Source organism: Pagrus pagrus (genome assembly GCF_965226575.1).
Source record: "Pagrus pagrus genome assembly, chromosome: 7".
Lineage (NCBI taxonomy): Eukaryota > Metazoa > Chordata > Actinopteri > Spariformes > Sparidae > Pagrus > Pagrus pagrus.
This window is the reverse complement of record NC_140191.1, coordinates 26,274,268-26,296,344: the sequence shown is the minus strand read 5'-3', so window position 1 is coordinate 26,296,344 and position 22,077 is coordinate 26,274,268. Positions and strand designations below refer to the sequence as shown.

The window sequence follows — 22,077 nt, the reverse complement described above, 5'->3', positions numbered from 1 at the left end:
TAGATAGGTGAACGATATCCGTGTGCAAAAATCAAAAACCCGGACCTGTAACTTGTTGGATTTTGCCTAAAATAGAGGTTCAACTCTGCAAACCTACATTGCTCATAAATACTACAAAGTGGCCTATTTTAGTAGAACATTGTGTTTTTCCAGTGATGAGAGCTGCAGGGAATGATGTCTGCGCACCGTGTCGCAACGAAAATTAATTAAACACGACTTTGGGTCGTGATCACACATGTCACGTTAGATTTCAGTGCAAGAATCCCCATGCTGAGTGCAAGGCTTCATCTAATTATGGAAAAGTTGTCAAGGCGTTGGCGCTCCTGCTTGGTATCTGCGCGTGGTACCCGTCCGAGAGACAACAGGCTGTTGGAAACCTGCGCCCACCACTGCCTCTCAGGCTAAAACCTGTGCGATGTGCAGGCCTCACGAACTGTCTGCGAAACAGGGACGTCTCTTTAAATTACTCGTAGAATCATTCACGGGAACGGCAGAACAGTGGAAAGCTGCTGAACAGAGGTGGTTTTGATAATTGTCCTCATTCAGTCCACCACCAGCCAGGCAGGGCACTGAATTTGCTGAGAAAATAAAGGTCACTTGGTGTAACAACTTGTGATGTCTCACAACACAAAAACACATTGGGTTATTTATATAAGGCAGGTTCTGGTGCGCTAAAGAATATAAAGAAAAGAAAAGAAATGAGGAAAAAGAGTAATTAGTTAATATATGCCACTTATGATGTCATTGCTATCGATCCCATGGGGTTAACTGCCCTTGGTTACTGCTGGAGAGGTCAGAGGTCACGGCTGAAGCTGATAAGGTGCAGCTCAGGCACACTTCAGCGAGCTGAAAGTGTCCACGCCATTCTACTCTAAAGGAGCACCAAGATTTAAGCCTGTACAAAAGCATCAGGTACCAAATAAATCAACTGCAAACAGCTGGTTACAGTCAGATTAAGCAAGAAAATGCTCATGCTATTCACTGAAATCTATTGCATTAAAGAATATTATTGGATGTTATAGTGACTTGTAGAGTTAACCTTTTGATGCACAGGCTTCGTAAACCCACTCTAATACACAAAATGGATTTAAAAAATAAAGTTATATCTTTCAAATTAAAATGATGTAATCACTTAAGTGACTTAAATATATTTTATGTATTACTGCATCATGTTTACACACACGGTTCAAGGATGACCCATATATGCAAGAGAGAAGAAATAAAGACATACTATTAAATCATATTGTTAAAGAATTATTGTAGCAGGGATTTGGGCATAAAATATTGTTATTTGTCACTTGTTCACACATAATGTTTGGCTTTTATTTTGTTGATCTAGCTAATGTTAGCTAGCTTAAACAGAACATGGCAACAGCTAGCTTGCTATTATTGGACATATTTCTCTCTTTCTTTGGAAAACTGAGTGATGAAATTCATTTTCTGCCAAGATTGAGAAAATAAAAACTCAGTCAGGTCACTTTTGACATGTTGCGCATCAAAGGGTTAATAGTCAGGTTCAGGAAAAATAACAACATTTCTAATATGATCTTACAATGGCCCATGACAGCCACTGATTGATACTGAATTACTGCATTAGCTAGAACAGTGTCAACTTTGTGAACACACTGACAGCAACCTTTGTTATCTCTCCAGCGTCTGTCTCTGTTTTTAAACGGTCACAGAAGGTCAAATTTCCAACAAATACAGAAACTGCAGTAATTCACTTCCAGCTCAGATATGGAGCTGATCCCCAGCTAATGATTCTAGAAGATTTTCTGAGGCTTGGTTGTGTCAAACCCTACATGACTGCTGCTTCAGCTCACCTGAGAGCAGACTTAAACACTCCTGCGTGGGCACAGGCCCTCTGTGATTATAGCCAGTTTCCATGAAGCACCAGCAAGATGCAGAGTCGTAACGAGTTTTCAATCTCGTCTGATCATCAAGCACCCTGCTTCTCTGACATGGTGGCTGCTGGGAAACAAAAGAAAAGTTAAAAGGAATAAATGTGAAGTGAAACGTGGAGGTGAGATGTACACATTTATTCTTTCAGGGTGCTTTTGTAGTGCGATCTTCTCCCTTCATCTCCATAATGAATAGGTTTATTTCAATAGGTCAATGAAAAGTTTGATACTGGTTGCACTCGATACTGTTTACTGGTTGTACTGTACTCTGCAATCAATATGTTTCATCTCTTCATGTAGCCACTTTCAGAAGGATACGTAGTGCTCTTTGTGAGTGAGAACAAAGAGCAGTTTATTGGTATGTATAAAGTCCTTGAAGTGTAAACTCTTGTGTTATAGACTGCAGCTGCTCGTCAGATGCCTGGAACAAACTGTTTTCAAAGTGCTTCTTTCAGACGGTTAAGAGCAGTATATTTTCAAATTTTGCAAGTGCTTATGGCTCAGTGTGTGATCAAAGATGCTTCAAGATGGCTACAGACGCTTCAAGGTTTTTTGAACAGAAAAACAAATTAAAAGCATTATTTATTTATTTATTTATGTTTGTTTGTTTGTTTGTTTGTTTGTAACCACTTAGAATTCAGAAAATACCTTTTTTTTGTTCCCTTTCTCTTGAAGATTAGATGTAATTCAGAGATTAATCACATTTAAACAATATTTGTTTATTCGTTAGGATAAACCATTAGCTGTTCTCCTCCTGGGGTCCACATTTAAAAAAAAAAAAAACATACCTATGTACAAAAATATGCATTAAAAAGAACATATTAAACATTAGGATACACACGAATCATCACATTTGAAGCTATTACATTTTCAATAGTGTGCATTCAATATTTACCATAATTTGGATACAATTCTGGGTTTGGAACGCATATTTAAGATTAATTCAATGACAAAAATAAACAAAACTAATATAAATAACAAATTAAAATATAATTGACGTATTACAAAGCTGTCTAAATGTACTCCTGACAGCCAATCAGCAGATTAAGGTGATAAACTATAAACATGTTGCTGTTGTTGATCTCAAACATCTTTGGTTTATTAAAATGTAAGTATTAAGTGTTATTAAAAGCTCACAAGTTTATCTACGCTGGATCAGATTTTCTTCTCTTCTTAAGTGTGAATCTCTTTATTCGAGTTAGCAGCTTATATTCATCAGAAATGCTGTTTTCAGAAATGAGGAGACCAGCAGTGAGTAATGTGTGGTACCATAATGTAATATATTCCATTAAAGTGATTATAGACAATTGTAACATCTACATAGGTTTTGTCCAATTTACCCCTCATCATCTCGGCCTATATTGCAAGCTATAATGGCCGTCCACAGGCCCAGTCGTACAAAGACTGCACAATAGAGGAACCTGAACTATTATATGTATTTAAAGATGTAGCTGGTGAAATGAGCCCTGGAGTAAATGCAGTGATCTGTAGCTTAGGCTATGGTTGTATTTATAGCAGCCATTATCTTGTGTCATTATTCATGTGCAGCACAGGTTTCAGTAGATTTACAAGAAAAGGTCATAAAAAACATAATGCACGACAGAGAGGAGGTGATAATGGACAAATGTGTGCATTAAATTCATTATTGTCAGTGATGCTGCTCTATAGTGTGAGGCCTTTAACTGATCTCTGCTCAAACATCATGTTAGAGCGCCCTCTGCTGGTCACTTGTTTACTCTTCTTCACAGTTCTGCAACTTTCAGCATGTCCACAAGTGAAGAGTGTCAAGTAAGGCAGTAAAAGTGATCATTTATAGTGAGAATAAAACAGTGTGTGAACAGTAGTTTTTAAAGGTGTAGTGGCAAATCCTTCAAACTAAAATCATAAACTGTGACAGTCAAATAACCAAAGGGACACATAATGGCTCCTGAGAGGAAAGTAATGTTGTCTGAATCCTGCTGTGGTTACACAAGGATGCAAGCAGAACGAGCCGAGTGGTGGTGGTCGAGGGCAGACTGGAGAGAGGGGTTTCAGGCTTAATGCCAGACAGGCGGCAGGGAGGATGGGTAGACAGACTCACACAGGCGACATTCCCTCAGGGGCTTTACTGATTGGCACTGATCACAAGGTCTCAGCAATGTGCCATTTAATGTGAGACAGTAAACAAGGTCAAAATGATGTCAGCTCGCAGCTGCCAGTCACCCGGCCGGACTGCGACCAGCAAGGTGCCACAGAGGGCTGCAGGGTGAGGCGAGATGAGATAGTCCTCTACAGTGTTTTAACTGAAAGTCAGCTTCAGTAAAGTAGCTTACATGTTTCTTTTGAACAGTGAGCCAGGTGTAACCTCCCCTGAGGGTCATTCTGCAAGTGCCAGTGGGCAGGCAGGGACAGAGGAAAGACTGTAGCACAAGTAAATTGAGGAAAAATTGATTGACTGATTTGATGAAAAATATATATCCACATATTGTGTCAGCTATAACAACTGAACGCCACATACCGTGCCTGAGAGTCTGTGAAAACAAGCTAGCAGAGAAATATTCTAAAGCTAAAAGCAGTGGCAGTAAGACAAGTAATTAATAAATAGCTAAAATGGTTAGCTAAAAGTACTGGTTTAAATGTTAAGAAAAATAAATGAATAAACAGTTCAAATGTACGTACAATAATGAATTATGGATGACACAGCTGGCTATAAATAATGAATTAATTGTTCAAATGTAGAGCCTAGCTTATGAGATAAATGTTAAAAAAAAAAATTCAGCTAATGAATAAATCGTAGACACAGTGCAAAAAGTAAAAAAATGCTGAATGCTGGCTAAGTTGATAAGCTAGCTACATGGTGAAATACCTAAAAGTAACTGTAGATGAATACAGCGTATAGCCTAGCTGCTAAACAGTTAGCTCAACAGTGCTAGAAATTAATTTCTAACAGATAAATGGTTTCAAATAGATGGTTAGTAATGGATAAACAATTGACTTTGCTATAAGTTACAAGGTTGCTGTGCTGAATTACAGTTCAAATCAACCCTGGATAAATGTTGACAAAGAACAGTTCAAACTTTACTTTTCTTTATGTTGCAAACACGACTGGAGTTGTCCCAAGGCCTCCTTTTGTAGACATGTCAACATGGTTTATATAGCCTATGATGTACAAATTCAAAAGTATCTTGTTTGCAGAAACCTTAACGTCAATGTCAACCGATGTTTTATTCTGGTGACCAGGCTGGTTCAAACAGTTCACACAGGCTAAGGTCTATTTGATAAAAGGTGAAGTGACTGCTGGTGTTTCTGTAATCATATCATACTTTCTATGTTGGCATATTTTCAAACACAACCAAGCGAAAGTTGTTTGAATAACACCATGTACGGTCAGACGGCTGACGGCTGGATGGTGTTGACATTGAGACATATTGATCATCATGTCAGAGTGCTGGTTGCCCAGGGCTGAATTTAAAGCGAGGCCGAAGCAAGGAGAGGAAAACAAATGTTTGCCTCTCATAACCGTGCCCGGGGCGAGACGCTCAACATTGAAAGCGGACTGGTCTGCTTGCTTTTCTATTGATTTTGTACTGGGATGGACAATGGGCCAGCCAAGGCCTCTGGTACTGACTGTCTGGCCAGTGATTGATTAATTAATGTAAAATCATCCTCAGCTTAAATCAAATAACACAGACACAAAATACACTGTTGGACCATAAACCTGTTTGATGAACTGACTTTCATTGTGACTTCCATGTACACACACCTCATATTGTATGTGTGTATGGCTCTGAATAATCTGCTGCACACACCGCAGTTAATGCCTTTGGTTTTCTATTATAACTGCATAAAAATGAAAATAATTGATAGATTGATTGATATTTTATGTAACATGCTGATTAAGTCTGAAAAGAGGAAGTTTCCTGTTAAAATCTGATGATTAGAAAAACATTCATCTGCACATGGAGTTGATAATGAAGCCACCCTGAGTAAAGTGGCTAATTGTGTCGCAATGACAGAAGTTGGCCTCTGGAGGGAGCCAGCGCCTGCTGAGATGCATCTAAGAAAGCCCTTGCTGTGCATATGCAAGTTGGTAACTCACAGTCAAGCAAACGAAAGATGAAGTGTGACATTTATTAAGACAGCTGGTGTCACCAGAAGAATAAAGGAACAGTTTGTACATTCTGAATTGAAAAAGGAGGTTGCGCTTCAACAGTGGGATAATTATTGGTATGCTGGAGTCCAAAAAATCCAAAGAAACATGGAGGGGCAGTCATGGAGGACAAAATACTCACATTTCACTCTTTATATTTGGCTCACATCACATTAGATAAAAGCTAGTGTGAGGTGTACTTTAACATTTTGTACAGGAATTCAGGAGGGGAAAAAAAACTACATAGAGGCTACTTTAAAAATGTTAATATCTTTATTAGACGTCCCTTTTGTGTCCAAGTCTAACACTCAGTGCATCCTTGTCCTTCAGCGGTACAAAAGTAGTAATCATCAGACATGGATAACATTCATCAGAACCATTTTTATTATTTGACAAAGAGTTTTGGTTTAAAGCCTACACAGTCATAAAGTAACTGCCTATTACAGTGCAAGTAACCTGTGAAGGACTTTCCCCAAATATATCAGAGTAAAATATAACGTGATAACAACAATAGTGCAATATTTCACAAGTTCTGCGAAATACTTTCTGTTCCACATCGTATAATTTTCCCTCCTTTTCATTCATTTATAAATACCTATCTGTAAAATGAGTTTTAAACTTCAATGCTTTTCACTACTGGAGAAGAGGACATCAAAGATATCAAGCACAATAACTCTACATGTGTTGTCAGCATTAATTTCACAGTAATATATTAATGAGGAAATTCTACACACAGCCGCTTTTTTCTTATCCCAGCGTCTCCACTTGGGATGACATTGCATGTCAGTAGTTACCCGTGCCGCTCCAGGGCTCAATCTGTCCCCGCGTCCGGTGTGTTAAAGTTTGCATGACTGCAAAGTCATACTGTCGGCTGGCCAGTGGTACGAGTCCACGACAAACTCATCATAATCAGTGCTGTAGGTGAGTGAGCGCAGGTAGGCCTCTTTGTCGGACGGCTCCGGCTGAAGCGTCGCCATGTTGTGCTTGTAGGCGTACTCCATGATCTGTAACGCAAACAGGTTTTGGGAGATTTCAATTTTGGTGCAGTTTCACAAGCCTTCATACAGGTGGATTCACACAGAAATGGCCGAGTGCTTCTGCGATCACCGAGCTCTCACCTTGACAGCCAGTTTAAAGGAGACGTCCCCGATAGTGCTGAGAGAAGGATACAACCTTCCCTCGTTCAGGTCCTTCTCCGTCACCAGATCAGCAAGAGCCTGTCAAACATGTGTAAAGTGTGCTGCATGAGTTCCTCTCAGTTAATTTCATGACATACACAGAGAGAGACAATGATCAGGGGTTTGAACTGGTCCTTTTCTTTGTGTCCTTGTACTTACATTCTTGGGTGTCTAAAATGGTGTGAGCACCACTGCCTTGTGTCTAAAGATCTTAATCTGGTTAGTGTGTATATTTCTTTCTGGAAGTGAGTGAAAGAGTGACGGAACTTAATCTTAATAATACATTTTAAATATTTCTGATTGATTTGGTTTTATTATTATTATTATAATTATTAAAGAAGACACCATATATACTGTGTATGTCAGTGTTACCTCTGCTGCAGTGAGGAAGATTTCCTCAGAAATGTGTCGGACGGTGCAGGCGGTGACACCCAGGCCCACGCCGGGGAAGATGTAGGCGTTGTTTCCCTGACCGGGGTACAGCGTCCTCCCATCAGGCAGTGTGACCGGGTCAAATGGGCTGCCACTGGCAAAGATGCCCCGCCCCTGCAGCACAAACAGTAACAGTGTCAGTTTAATGTTTTCATTCAAGAGGAGCAGTAAAATCACTCACAGCCAGGTGTAACAGAGTTTAGAGGCAGTACCTCTGTGAGTGTGTAACACTGCTCAGCAGTGCATTCGGCTTTGCTGGTCGGGTTACTGAGGGCAAAGATGATTGGCCGCTCATTGAAGGAAGCCATGTCCCTGATGATCTGCTCGGTGAAGGCTCCGGCAACAGCTGCCACACCTGAGACATTAATATATTTCACTTTAGTCTGCTGCTTTAGTAGCTTACTTGGAAGACAGGATGAAAATTCCTCTTCAGCATTCCCTATATAACCTTAAAGTCTGCAAAGGTACTGTCAGGCCTTTCTTTCAGCGATAAATCCCTAAATCTAACACCACGCAGCAAAGCGGCAATGTCTGATATGAAAACATCAAATGCTTGTTGTTTTACCAATGATAGCTGTGGGTTTCAGTTTCTGAACCACATCCTCCAGTCTCTTCATGTGTGGGTGCTCATGAGCAAACCTCTCCTTCTCGTGAGTCAGGTGGTCTCGACCCTGAGGAGGTGGAAAAGACGGATGAGGAGGAGGACATTAAAGACACGAAACCATCTGTGGAAACACCAAAAACTCTTAAAAATGTACTCGGAGTCGTTGTTATTGTTCCCAGTTTTAGTGTTGAAGGAGTGAGGGATTCTTGTAAATGTTCCTCTGGTTTGGAGGATCACCAAGTTGTGAAACGAGAGAGAAAGGAGTAGGTGAGAAGAGATGAATCAGAGGAGGAGAGGTGAGATGGAAGAGAGTGGATTACTGGCAGTGAGAAAGCCAGGAGTTGAAGACAGTGAAGAGGAGGAAGAGGAGGAGGAATAAGGGATGAATGACATGGATATTGTGGACAAAACAGATGTTTAACAGATGTTAATGTTCATCTCCTGGAGAGTCTTTGCAGCCATTCCAAGGAAGGACCGCTGTCATATAAATTAATGCACCATGGGTAATGTTTTTTTCTTCATTTTGCAGTTACTGATGTCAAACAGCTTAGGAAAATCCACAGTTAGAGATTCTTAACCTGTAAATCAGCCTGTGATGTTTTGTGCATTTCACTTTTTGGACGGAAATTCCTGTCATTTAGTTTTTGAGGACTGAATTAATCGGACGATTCATTCTGGTCTATTACACCTGTCAGATTATGATAGATTAGTGTTCATGCCTGCATGTGTTGTGTAGTTTGCAGTTTTTTAGTTATGCACCTTGACAATGAGTCCCTTGGAGTCAACCATCCATATCTTTTTCAAACACTCTTCCTTAGGGAGTCCCTCCTTCTCCATGGCCATGCTGATCAGCTCAGCAATCCCCATCGCTGCCTGGGAGTGAGACAAAAAGGGAGAAATCAATGTCGTGATCTGATATCACAAAACTTTTTTTCTTTAATGACCTGTCGCGGTGGCCTATGGCATACAGGTCCTCTTTAAGTGTGCTGCACATACCTCCCCTGCACCTTGGAAGACAATTGTGTGGTCGCACATTTTGCTCCTGGTGATGCGGAGGGCAGCCAAGAGTCCAGCTACTGCCACTGAAGCAGTACCTGAGGAGTATTACAGAGCAACATCAATACTTTAAGTTTGAATCTTCTCATAACTGGTATTCGTACTGGATTCGTGCGTATGTATGTGTTTGTGTGTGTGTCGTTGAGTTACCTTGGATGTCATCGTTGAACGTGCAGTACTTGTTGCGGTACTTGCTCAGCAGACGGAAAGCATTAATATTTGCAAAGTCCTCGAATTGAATGAGACAGTCCATTCCATACCTGTAAAGACAGGAGCTGCGTTTAATCTGAATGCACCAACAGAGGAGTTAAACAGGCAGAGGAGGAGGATTAAAGGAGATCACAAAGCTGATGGTTATTGTAAAGGGGCGAATGGTCATTTAATTGACTTTCAAACACACACATGGAGAGTCAGCCTGCTTTCAAAGACTTTATTTCCGTCCTCAAGGGGGCGCCCTCTCACTGCACCACACAGCACAGTGTGAGACACGAGGTGAGGTGATGCTGGCTTCAGTTTTCTGAATATTCACAGTTATATGAAAATGTTGTTGCGTAATACTCTCTTTTGTTAGAGGTTGTGTCTTTTAATTTAAAGCCACAGAACATTGTCCACTCTTTTGTTTAATAGACACTTGACAGGATGACACCTGTTTCCACCGACTTTATGAGAGCGCCTCACAGTGAGCATCAGTGAGGGAGGTCAAACCTCCACAAAGGAGCAGAATAACAAAGATGCAAACATGTGAAGGAAAAGAAACACAGAGCCCACCCAGCCTCCCAGTAAAGCAGCAGCGTTCAGTTTTACAAGATGCTGCCCCGACCACCTTTCACATGCAGTCAATGCAGCCTGTGCCAATAAGCTCCTGCAAAAACATCATACAACAAAAATAAGCCATAAGCCCGGCGTTATGAGACTGTAAATTAGATTTAGCAGCGACAAAGAGGAATCCCAAGTTCCCATGCCTTTTAACAGATGGACTTCTGTTGAGGAATTTACTGGATGTTTGCAGAGCGACTGCTGCTGCTCTGTCTGCAAGATGAAAGACAGGTTTTCAGCTGGAGGAAAAGGGAACAAGGGCCTGGTGAAGGTGTGCAAGAGAAATCCAAGTTGCAAATGAAAATCCTCTATTGATTCATAGCTTTTCTTAACATAATTGTCCTTAGCCTATTTTATACCCTAATTTTGCCACCGGAAATGAAACTGTCGCTAGCAGATTTGATCAACTTTAGCTCGATTGTTAACTAAGCTAATGTTAGCTATATGAGCTGGTGAAAATGTGTCTGACTTTTAACTTTTAATGACTCTTTCAAAAATGGGAACACAATAAAAGGGTCTTAAAGGATAACTACCGTTTTTTACAACCTGGACCTTATTTCTAGCATAAAATATTATCATTTACTCATCCGGATAACTTTGGTATCATTTGTAGTCGTTCGGACAAAATTAGATCCAGTGTAGCGCCGGTATATCCATATCATGCGAGTGACGGGGCACTGAAACACAGCCTCTATAACGCATTATCTGCCACAAAACTAGTTCATTTCACCAATATTTTGTTATGATACACTAGTGCTATTCCCCTCTGAGTCCGGGCTCGTCTGTTATCAACATCCGGGGTCAAACTAGCAGTAGCAGCTACAGGTAAACAAGCCGGCTGTCGCGGGTGCGCGCGGAGCTCAGAGACGACATCTTCCAGGTCAGAGGTAGTAGGGCAACCTACAGACCCCGGATGTTGACAACAGACAAGCCCAGACTCAGAGGGGAAAAGCACTAGCGTATCGTAAGAAAATATTGGTGAAGTGAACTAGTTTTGTGGCAGATAATGCTCATAGAGGCTGTGCTTCGGTGCCCGGATCACTCACATTATATGGATATACGCAGCGCTCCACTGGATCTAATTTCGTCCGAACGACGCCAAATGACACCAAAGTTATCTGGGTGAGTAAAGCATCGTATTTTATGCTAGAAATAAGGTCCAGGTTGTAAAAAATATGCTGTATTTTTGTCGGCTAACCTGGAAGTTAGCATCGCCACTAAGATTCCTACTACACCATACTATGCACACTTTACTACAATTTGATCAATATACAGGTTGTAAAGTTAGCGGTTGAATAGTTTGCAACTTAAGTCCACCTGTAAAGACAGAGTAACAAGAAGCAACTGCCTTTTTAAAAACATGTCAATGCTTTATAATTCAAACGTGGGAAATTTATTGAGGTATTTTATGTCGTAGAAGATGTGAAAATCTTTTAAAGCATGTGCAAACCACAGGCCTCATTTCAAACCCGATGAGCAATGATGAACTATTTATTTTTTAGGACTCTCTCCTGTAACTCTCTAAGGCTTTAAGAGGGCGGACTTACTAGTGTGTTAGCCAACGTAACACTATCTTGAATATAAGGCTCCATAAAAGACCCAGACGAGGCTGCTGACCTTCCCTCGAAACTCTGATTGCCTATTGTGGTATACAGACTGGCTTCCAGACAGTGGGCGAGCACTTCATTGTGAATGTGACATTGTGAATATTATGTTAACCTATTACCTGTTTCTCGGATGGGCACAATGGGAGGAAAAGGGTGAGGTTGTCTGAAAACGTGTATTAAAAAGACCAAAGATCACGTTTCATTAGTGAGTGATGGAGGAACTGGCAAAGCAAACAGGCCGAGACGCTCCAGACACCACCACCCCCCAACACCTGCAGCCCCGTCAGCTAACTGAACAACAGGAGGAGGTGGAGTCCTTCCTCATCACATTTGTTTTCTCACTGACAAGACGCTGTTTGCTCCCTTTTTTCTGTCTTTAACTTTCTCTTTCTTTCTGTTACAGTCTTTTTCATAAAACCCCACCTCATGCCTAATAAGGAAAAGGATTCTCGTTTGCACGGTTATTGTACGACTCACTAAAGCTGTTTCCCACTTGTTACAGTGGCTGCTAAACTGCTTAAATTCTAAGCAGGGGGAGGACGAAGCTGAGCGGAAGCGAGACAAGAAAGAAATTGCAGGATGAGAAGCGACCCGAGTTCAACGGCAATAAAACTTAACGTCCTGATGAGAGACTGCCATCGCTGGGTCACTGTTTATCCTTCGCTCTGCCACACTGCGAGACACGGATTCCTAATACAGAGACTGACAGCCCCACTGAATTACTGCCAACACGGCAGTAGCGCTGAGGAGAGAAATGTGTTTTCTATCAAGCAGAGAGCAGTACTAAAGCACTGAGAGCTTGTGCGAAGAGGATGAATAATGAGGCCAAGAAGGGAGCTATAAACTTTTCATTGTGTTGGGGCTTTAGGAGACGCAGACAGGCGACGGGCGAGGATAGATGTGGCCTTGCCCCACTGCCAGTGCAGCGCCCTCTGGTATGGTTTGGTGCAGCTCGCTTGCTGGAGAGGTCAAACCAGTTCAGGCAGAACCAAGCTGCTCATGCCCAGAATCCAACAAGATGGATTTGGGAGTCGTACTTACCTCCTGCATGAACGCTCAGTAAAGACAGAGGATTAGATTTTAGGGCTTTAAATAAGAGTGAGAACCAATGCCAGATACTGAATTTTGCTGTCTTATTTAAAATGACAGCACAGAAAGATCAGAGACTCCTGACACAGATCTGAGAATAGCTGAGCAGTGAACACATGCATATTTAGGGGCATCCACTGACCGTAAGCTGCAGAGTGACTATCAGTGGTTGTGGTAATGCAGAAAGAAAGGAACATCTTCCCAATGCAGAAAGCTCTTTGGTCCTTGGCCTGAGCCAATAAAGACAGGGGGAGTGTTTTTGACATTGTGTGTGTGTGTGTGTGTTGCCTGGAACAAAGCTCCTCTTGGAGGCCATTTGTGTTCATCACCCCTATCCTGCGCGAAAGTCTGTTGTCTTTCCTTGACGACGCTCTGAATGGAACGCCAAAATCTGACAATGCGCCTCTTTGCCAGCTAAATAAAAAAAAAATACCCTGGACAAAGACAGCAGGATTTGCTTTTTTGTCTAAGCTAAAGTATCAAGGGCAGTAACCTAAGCAAGGCAGGGCACACCCAAAAGATGAAAAACACAGACCGTATTCCTGACAGTGCGGAGAGAAATCCATTTATCTGTGAGAGGCAGGGGAGGAAGACGGACGGACTGGGAGAAAGACTGTTCTCTCACAAAAAGTACCATAATTGCTATAAACAGATGTTTGAACTGGGAATTTGTTATGGATCCATTTCTTTAGGCTGTTTTGGATCAGCAGAGGGTAAATAGATGAGTCATCTAAGTTTATTAGGTAACATTTTAAATTACACCCTGCAAATCACACTATCACTGTTTATGGTATTTAGGCCATGAATAAAAGCCTCGCTCAGTACCTGTTACTGTATCCTGAACAAATCTTTACAAGGGAATGAGACAAGAGACTAACAGGATGCTATTTTTTTATAACAATTATGGGATATGCTTCTGTTGTTACTAGGTAACAACACAGAACATGGGGGAAAATGGGGTGAAGGTACCAACAGTGCAATGAAAGTTATGGTGTCCTTATTTAAACTGTAAAATGATGATATTCTTACAAAGAAATTACATTGTGAAAACTTTTGAAAATGCCAATGACTCCGGAAGCCCTAAACGGCCATGCATTCATACATTTTCTTTCCTCCGTTTTTCCGTGATAATGAGTTAATTTCATTTGTTCTCTTGAGAGAAGAGATCTAGATCTAGAGAGATAACAAAACTTTGTTTTCCTGAGATAACGATATAATTAATTTGAGATCTTGAGAAAACAAAACGATAGTGCAGTATATCAAATCATTGCAGGAAACATCATTCAGTTTAGCAATGTCAGAGGAGCAGGAGCATATCGATCACCGCGTCACATATATTTTCAATCAAGGCCTGACACAGGCTGAAATAGCATTATGCCTTGCTATTACAGATAATATACACATTAGTGTGTGTAATCTAAAAAGACGGTTAGCAAGGCTTCAGCTATATCGGCGGCTTAATCTAAGTGAGCCTGATGTCGTCGTTAACTACATACCTGACCAGCTACGAGGTCCCGGGCGTCTCCATAATCTCAGGCCTATCATATCACAGTCAGTATCTCGAGATCTCGAGAAAATGATCCCGTTATCTCGGGAAAACGGCAGTTGTTAAATCTCGAGATAATAACTCGAGATCTCAACACAAATGAAATTAACTCGTTATCACGGGAAAACGGAGGAAATAAAATGTATGAATGCATGGCCCTGTAGGGCTTCCGTAAATGACTGATGCACATGATAACTTTTTGTTTTTAAATATGATGTTAGAATATAGGAGATCATTAATGTTGATTTTGGGTCAAATACATCCCTATGATTTTCTGATGTTGCTAGAGAGCTAATAAATGACCTTGTGACATATATTTACTTAGAAACAACCTAGACCCAAGTTTATTGGTCAATATATCCAACTTATTCCCAGCAACCATGATACCATGCAGGAATTACGGCAGCGCTTTCTGGAACGTCATGTTGTTAAACGGGAACCAGGTCTGTGTTAATCCTCATATCCTATATCATTTATTCATTAAGAACTGGGGTTTTTTTTACCAACACTTTTATTAGCCAATGCAGGCTGTGATCTACAGCCATACTGCTCACAATTCCTTTATTAGTCAAGATCAAAATCATTTGTTGATAAAAGCTGTAAATGGCTACATTTGGTGATGAGTCTATCTTGACTTTGAACTCAAAACAAAGGTCAGGACTTGTTGTAAACTCCACTGCCAAAACAGTCACTTCTGTTCCACCTCTCATGACGGCTGTGAAAAGAAAGAGACGTTCAGAAGTCCCTGCTGTCGAGATTTGGCAGTAAGATTGCGCTCCGTCTCGCTGTCCAGTGCTTTGTCAACAGCAGTGTCTGTTCAGTGAGTTCTGAGACCAGAAAGGTCCTGGTGGGAAAGCTCTCACATCTGTCACTGTGATGTGAGAACAGGCAAGAGAAATCAGTCTTACACCTGCTAAAGGATATGAAACAGTGACAGTGAAAAGCTTTGGTTCTGATGTGGCTTCTCAGGTACAACTTGTACAAATAACAATGAATGCAACACAAAGTTGCCTAATTAAGCTACAACCTCATGTGGTAACTGGAAGAGACTGAACTGTGAGAAATGATGGCTAAAGTATCCATAGTAGTACTGTATTATACTACTAAAGGAGAATTATCACCTAACTCTGCAAGTCCCCTCAGCTTTACTGAACGTTTTAGCGTCTTTTAGCTCATTATTTTGTTTTGTTTTTTTGGCCTTCTGGTTCACTCTCACTGCTCTAATACACAAGTTTTCAGCTGCAGCAGGCAGCATTTTTTGATGAAAAATCCTCTAAAGGCCCACTTTACACTACCTGCTCAGCACCAAACAGCAGACAGACAAAGGTAGGAACTAGCTGGTGACCATCATGGAGCATTTAGCAAATAAAAGTGACATATTTGTCTTTGGAGTTGGAGGAGACCAAAACAGGAGAGTGTTTGTGCAGAATATGGAAATAGAAAAAATGGTCCCGAAAAAGCTTGACATGTCAACGTAAAAGTTGTTAATGTGCCAGTGTGGTTTTTGCAGCTTATTTCTGCTGCAAATAATTAGTTAATTAATAATTAATAATTAGTTATTGCAGGGTTTAAGCCCTGGAAAACTTCAAATCTTACCTACTCACGCTCCATCAAGACTTTGTGGGAGTGGTTCGATCAGATTTGACCGACGGTTGCCTGGTAACATGAGCAAACAACCTCTGAACTGTTATCACACTCTGATATGAATATTGCCAAATCCTGATTTATGATCAGAAGTGATATCAACTGTTCCCAACTGAGCTCTACCCAACTCTGAACCAGTGAAACGAGCACAGACTGAAATCTCACACGTGAAATAAATACAGCTGTTCAAACTTTGGCAGCAAAGACCACATCACTTATTGTAAGAAGCAAACTAAGTAAATTAAGGCCCTCTAAAGACTTTCACCTCAGAGACTTCTGGAAACAACCACACAGGCAGACAAGACACATGAAGATGAGACATTAAGCCATCTGGGAAACACTAGCAGAACAACACAGAGCTCCTTTGTGCTTCAAACTTTTATTTTGCTGTGATTGGTGACCTGCCACAATGATATGAGTAGCAGAATGAATGAAAAATACCTCGATTCATTGTTTATGGAGTGGTATTCTCTGGGTTTCTTGGTGCTTATGGCCATACCAGTCGCACATATTGAGAATAAATGCCTGTGACGTTGTTATTAATGTATGATAGTATGAAAAAGAGGGTGAGACATGAGACGACAGACACCCTCCCATGTGGCGAATCACTCAGACGTTTGGTGTTATGTCTGTGAGACGAGTGACCCAGCTCCTCCAGGAAACACAATCCAGCTCCATCTGAGACCTGATGAAATCTGAATCTCCAGCTAATAGGAAGTAGGTGGATGTCATTTATACTTCCAACACTCGGGGGGAGACTAAAAGCAGAGCTGAAGGTATGAGAGCTTTCAGAGGCGAGGAGGACCTCTGCAAAGAAGGTCACAGACAAGGGTGCTCTGTCCAAACACAGCTGTCGAACCTGTGTGCGCATATGTGTGTTTGTGTACACACACACAGGCTGTCTGTTACTGCCGTCCCCACGGGGCTTCATGGCTTTTCGTGGCTGAAGCCTTAATAAATCCCCAGCCCCCTCTCGCTCTCCAGAGAGCCAGCATCTCTCAGCACACATTATTTCTCAAATCCCCGAGCCGTCATTTAAGACAAAGACGCATTCTGCATTCTTTCTCCTCCGCTGCTGCTTTCATCCACCCATCCATCCAACCATTGGTCAGTCTGTTCCTTACTCTCTCAGTGCCAAGACTTGATGGCATTCCTGTAGTCTGTGAATGCTACAGTACTCAGAGCTGCATGGAGCTCCACCTCGAGGCTGTTCTGCCAAATACTGCACAATCGTTTCTGACATGAGAGGTTCTGACATCATGTTGCGTTAATGAGTTAATGAGTTCAATTGATTTTTTGCCTACCCAAAAATATACCTGTAATGACGTATATCTTCCTGATTTCTACACCACATTACACATCAGAGAGTGATGAAGGAGGTTGGCGAAATGTGTTTATTCATGTTAGTTCCAGGAGTTAGATGAGAGGTAAATATGATGCTTAGCTTAGCACAAAGACCTGGAAAGATTGAACATGATTGAACATCTTTCTATGGTAACCGTAAATCACATGACCACTTCAATGTGAAAAGATTTATCTGCTAACTCTGCAGGTCCCCTCTGACTTAACTTTTTTGGCATCCTTGAGCTCATTGTTTTGGTCGTCCAAACTCGTTCACTCACACTGCTCTAACAGGATAAGTTGTTTTCAACAATAAATCATAAAATAAATCACTCAATCACAACTGTCTTTGCCAGAACTTAACCCAGGATGCAGCGATGGTGCCGCTGCAAAACAGTGTGAGGGGAAACTCGAGAGGTGAGATATTGCATTAAAATGGCTAAATCTCGCAAAAAGCAAAGGTAACAGCCGCTAAATTATTAACGTTCACGCCATTAGCGAACAGGTTAGTGATAGAGTAACTGGCCTGTTTTAGCATGCAGGTTGCTAGATTACATTTTTTTGGACTGGAAGAAGGGGAAATATGCCCCCAATGGCCAGCTTTATACCAACAGTCTACATCCCATAAGTCAGGCGACAGCTAACCTAGCTCTCTCCTAAGGGAACAACATTCGCCTACCAGAACCTCTAAGGTTAATCAACTCACTAATTCATCCATATAGTGTGAATTTACATGTACAAGGAGTTCCAGACTGTTTCTGACAAATCAAATATTATTTGGTAACAGATGATTTTAACTATTCAAAAATGTTTATCCTGATACCTATTGTATAATATATGTTTGTCTATGAAGGGTTAGACCTTCCAAGTAACGCCAGGTTCAGACAGGACGCCGAAGCGCCCCGAAGTGCCGCGCTCGGAAATTCTCGCGCGAGCCGCAGCCCTTCTGTTCACACCGGACACGCGCCGGTCGGCAAACGGCTCTGCTCCTCAGCTGTTCTGTCGTCACACTTGGAGCTGTTTTTTCACCATAGGAAAGCAAATAACCACATAAAATCACAACGCCATGTTTTTCTGACGACTGTACATGTATGTCCACTTCATGGTAATGAGTAGTTTTCTGTCAATCGGGGTGTTTAATTATCGAAAATAGTTTTATTTTGAAAAGTGTTTCATTTTGAAAATTGACAGGATTTCTCGTTGTTGCTTTGTTTGACTTCCTGCCCGGCTTGACACATTCGGCCGCGGCACACGAAAAAATTAGACCAGACGCCGAAACGATCGCTGCACGGCGCGCACCGGCAGCAGGGCAGAGCGCCACGGCGCTTGCTATCTGAACGACGCCATCGGATAACATGGGCGCCGAAACGAAAATGACTCCGCTCCTCTGCGCTTCGCAGCCGATCGGGGCGCTTCCGCGTCCTGTCTGAACCTGGCGTAAGAAATGAACAGTGGCATTGAAAATACAGTATCAGTGGGGCTTTACTGAAAACTGTGTTATGTGTTATTAGACACATATAGAGGGGCATTTAGAACAAAAAAAACATTATTTTTTTCTCTATCAAAGGCCTGTGTGGAGTTTTTCTCATTACCTACAGTGCATGCAGGCTGGACTCTCACAGAGAAATCTGCACACAACAAACACACATCAGGGATTAAGTGTAATGAAATGTGACAAAACCGCTTCCCTGACAGAAAATGCTGAGTTCGAAGTTTTATAACCTTTCCTGAGCCTTGGTTCATCCTTTTGAAATTATTGTGGGTGTGTGCAGGAGTAATGTGATTAAGGGATATAATTCATTTCTGTCGCCTGAAGACAAAAGCAGCAGACAACACCTGCTGATTATTCAAATGGAGCAGTGGAGCTGGAGAATGGGAGGCTGGCCTGGAACAAAACACCAACCCTTCTCCTTCAACTAAGATTTATTTTTAAACCGTCGATTAAAAATTCCCTCCACAACCTTTGCTGCTTATTGATGATGAGTCAGTCTGAAGTATTTACGTTAAGTTTCTTAGAAAACTAAACATGAATATTACTTGAAAGACTGCAGAGCTGTAATCATTGAATCAATCTCTGAGCCCGTAATTACTCATTTTCCGCCAATCTGGCTCCTTTGGAGAAAAAGCCTCGCTGTTCCCTGTAGTTGAGAAGCCACCCAGTTATTAGATTCTTGGCTTCCTGTTGCCAGCTGGAGGGGGCCCAGACCCAGGGCTCTCCCACTGGACGCTGGTCTCTCTGGGTTAGGACGAGGCTTAACCAGGCCCATGTGTGTGTGTGGCTGTGATGGCTCCATGGCACACAGTGATCAAGGGTTACACAGACGTGTTGGCATGCATGCAAATCAAAGATATACAAAAGTCCCATTAAGAACCAATATGCAATAAACACACAAGGCACAAGTTGCAAAGGGAAACAGTATGACTCACTTAAGATATGATCAATGCATGAAAACCAAATGAGGGACAATATGGAATATTAAACTCTTCAATATGTCGCTCAAAGAGGCCAAAGCTAACCCCTCACTCTGATCCACTGCTGAATAAAACAGCTTTAAGCATGTCAACATGATATCAAAAGTCTGAATGTTGCATCCCCTGAGAGGATATGGCAAGATATCTTCCCTGGACTGGGCCCATTAGAGTCAATACAAAAAACACAGATTCTTCCACAATCCAGAGGTCTCTCTCCACTGTTCCTGTTAGCATCTCTGTTTAAAGCCCAATCACATTCCCTAAAATTGATCGAGTGTTACATTTCCAAATATCCTGTTTACAAATAAGACACTCGCCCATCATTCCTGATTCAACACATTGTGTTTCTGTGGACTAATATGTAAGTCTGATCGTTGTGGACACTTTCAAATAGATCATTCATCATCATTATGTTGCCAAGAATGAAAAACAAACAAGTGTTCAGTAAAGTCTTCTGGTTAGCTTTGCTCTCAGCCATCTGCCTGGAGAGTCTCATGCCACTGAAATCAATAGCAGCGATGGTTACCAAAGCTCTCTGATCACTTTTCAATAAGCTCATGTTTCCATTCAGCCAGGAAGTAAAGTTTTGATTGACATCGCTTAGCAACTGAAACTTAGTGCATGCAGTGAGATTCAGAGGTCTGGAACTTCAGTCACAGATTGTTCGGTTTTAGCTCCTTTGAACTGACTTTGCTAAACTGCTTAACATATTTCTTTTAACAGCACCATGTGCTGTCTGTGTTACAATGACAATAGCAGACAGCGTGGAGGGAGTGGGCAAATGATGAATTGAAGGCCAATGTGATCATACCTGTCTGACACAGCCTTCATAAATTCATCCAGCAGGTCATCATAGGCCTGGCCTCGCACTCTCTTATGTCTCAGGCCAATGTACAGAGGGTCCTTCAGCAGCGCCTGTAAAAACACATGGAGGGAGAGGACAGAGTGTGAAGCTAACAGGAAGACCGAAGAGGAGCAGAGAGAAAATAAAGGACTCGCAGTTTTTATTGTGACATCTCAACTTAACGTTTTTGTCCTCAAACTGGACTAGAGTGTGCCAGTTAATAACTCCAGTAGTGCCTACATTGCCCACGATGCAACACGGCAACTGAAAGTTTGGTCAGTTATTCGATTGTGTTATGCTAGTTAGGGCTAATAAACTCAATTTTCTCCACATCTTCACCTTTCAAGTCCTTAGCACCAAGAAACACTGACTCAAGTGACATCACTTGAGGTCATTCATCAGACTCCATGCAGCTTCTTCTGGAGCCACAAAAGGTTTTCTGCAACTTCTTTTCACATATGCAGTATTTTTGTGTAGTTCCACTTTGAAACCTCGACTGTCAGAAAGTCTGTAATGTAATGCAGGTAACTTACAAACAGTACACTCATTTACCAAAATATGTGCACTTACATATAGTTTGACTTCAGTATCAGCCTTTATGACTTTACACTTTCTGTCTTGCACGTCATCTGTTATGTAAAGACAAGGTCACGCCAGGTATTGGATATCTAATGAATTAAGTACAGAGCAAGACTTGACGATATCACTTATTATGGTTATTAATTCTTATTTGCAAACAATTTTCAGATTTTTTTCTCATTAAAAAGAAAACAGATTGAGTGTTTTTTTATTGAACCCTTCACATTAATTGATTTTGACACATTGCTTGTGTAACCTTGTCATTCTTAAGTCAGTGAGCTGCGGGCCAGCCGAACACAACATCTGTTTACAGTCAAGACGACAAATCAACATAGGAAGAATAAGGTTTCCACTTATAATTGAATAATTATTTAATATTAACTAAGATTTAATCGGAAGAATGAAGTAAGGAAAATTCATATTATCTCTACAGTTGGTGCCAAATTACATTGTTATTTCCAGGAAACGAAAATATTAGGAAATTAAAGACGCTTTTTTAAAATAATGCGTTACCAACATGACTTGTTAGGGTCAAGCTCCAAACGAACTAAATCCTAGACTTCCCATAATGCAACTTTATAATGTCTGTTCATTAAACAATGTTAGCCTGGTAAATGCTGACCTGCTGTTCATGTAAACTCACACAGGATTTGTGTTAAAAATCTCAAATCCTAAATGACCCCATTGACATTCATCAGTGATATCATCATCATCATCATCATCATCATCATCATCATCATATATTCTCATCATATTTCAATGCCTATGTAAAAAAAATGTGGGTGTATGTGTGTGTATCTCCTGCAAGTTCGTACAGACTATAAAACTCTCAGTACCAG

General features: G+C 41.3%; 1 protein-coding gene across 1 annotated transcript in view; it reads right to left on the bottom strand.

Moving 5' to 3' along the window:
- Positions 1-5,992: 5,992 nt before the first annotated feature.
- me1 (malic enzyme 1, NADP(+)-dependent, cytosolic) overlaps positions 5,993-22,077 on the bottom strand; it is an 86,447-nt gene continuing 70,362 nt past the window's right edge. Inside the window, exons 6-14 of the mRNA XM_084357942.1 lie at positions 20,627-20,730; positions 9,451-9,560; positions 9,241-9,338; positions 9,004-9,117; positions 8,206-8,311; positions 7,853-7,995; positions 7,581-7,754; positions 7,149-7,247; positions 5,993-7,034 (exon numbers count right to left, since the gene is read on the bottom strand). Of these exons, the coding sequence (XP_084214068.1) occupies positions 6,867-7,034; positions 7,149-7,247; positions 7,581-7,754; positions 7,853-7,995; positions 8,206-8,311; positions 9,004-9,117; positions 9,241-9,338; positions 9,451-9,560; positions 20,627-20,730 (1,116 nt within the window). The 3' untranslated portion in view covers positions 5,993-6,866. The remainder of the gene's footprint in view (positions 7,035-7,148; positions 7,248-7,580; positions 7,755-7,852; positions 7,996-8,205; positions 8,312-9,003; positions 9,118-9,240; positions 9,339-9,450; positions 9,561-20,626; positions 20,731-22,077) is intronic.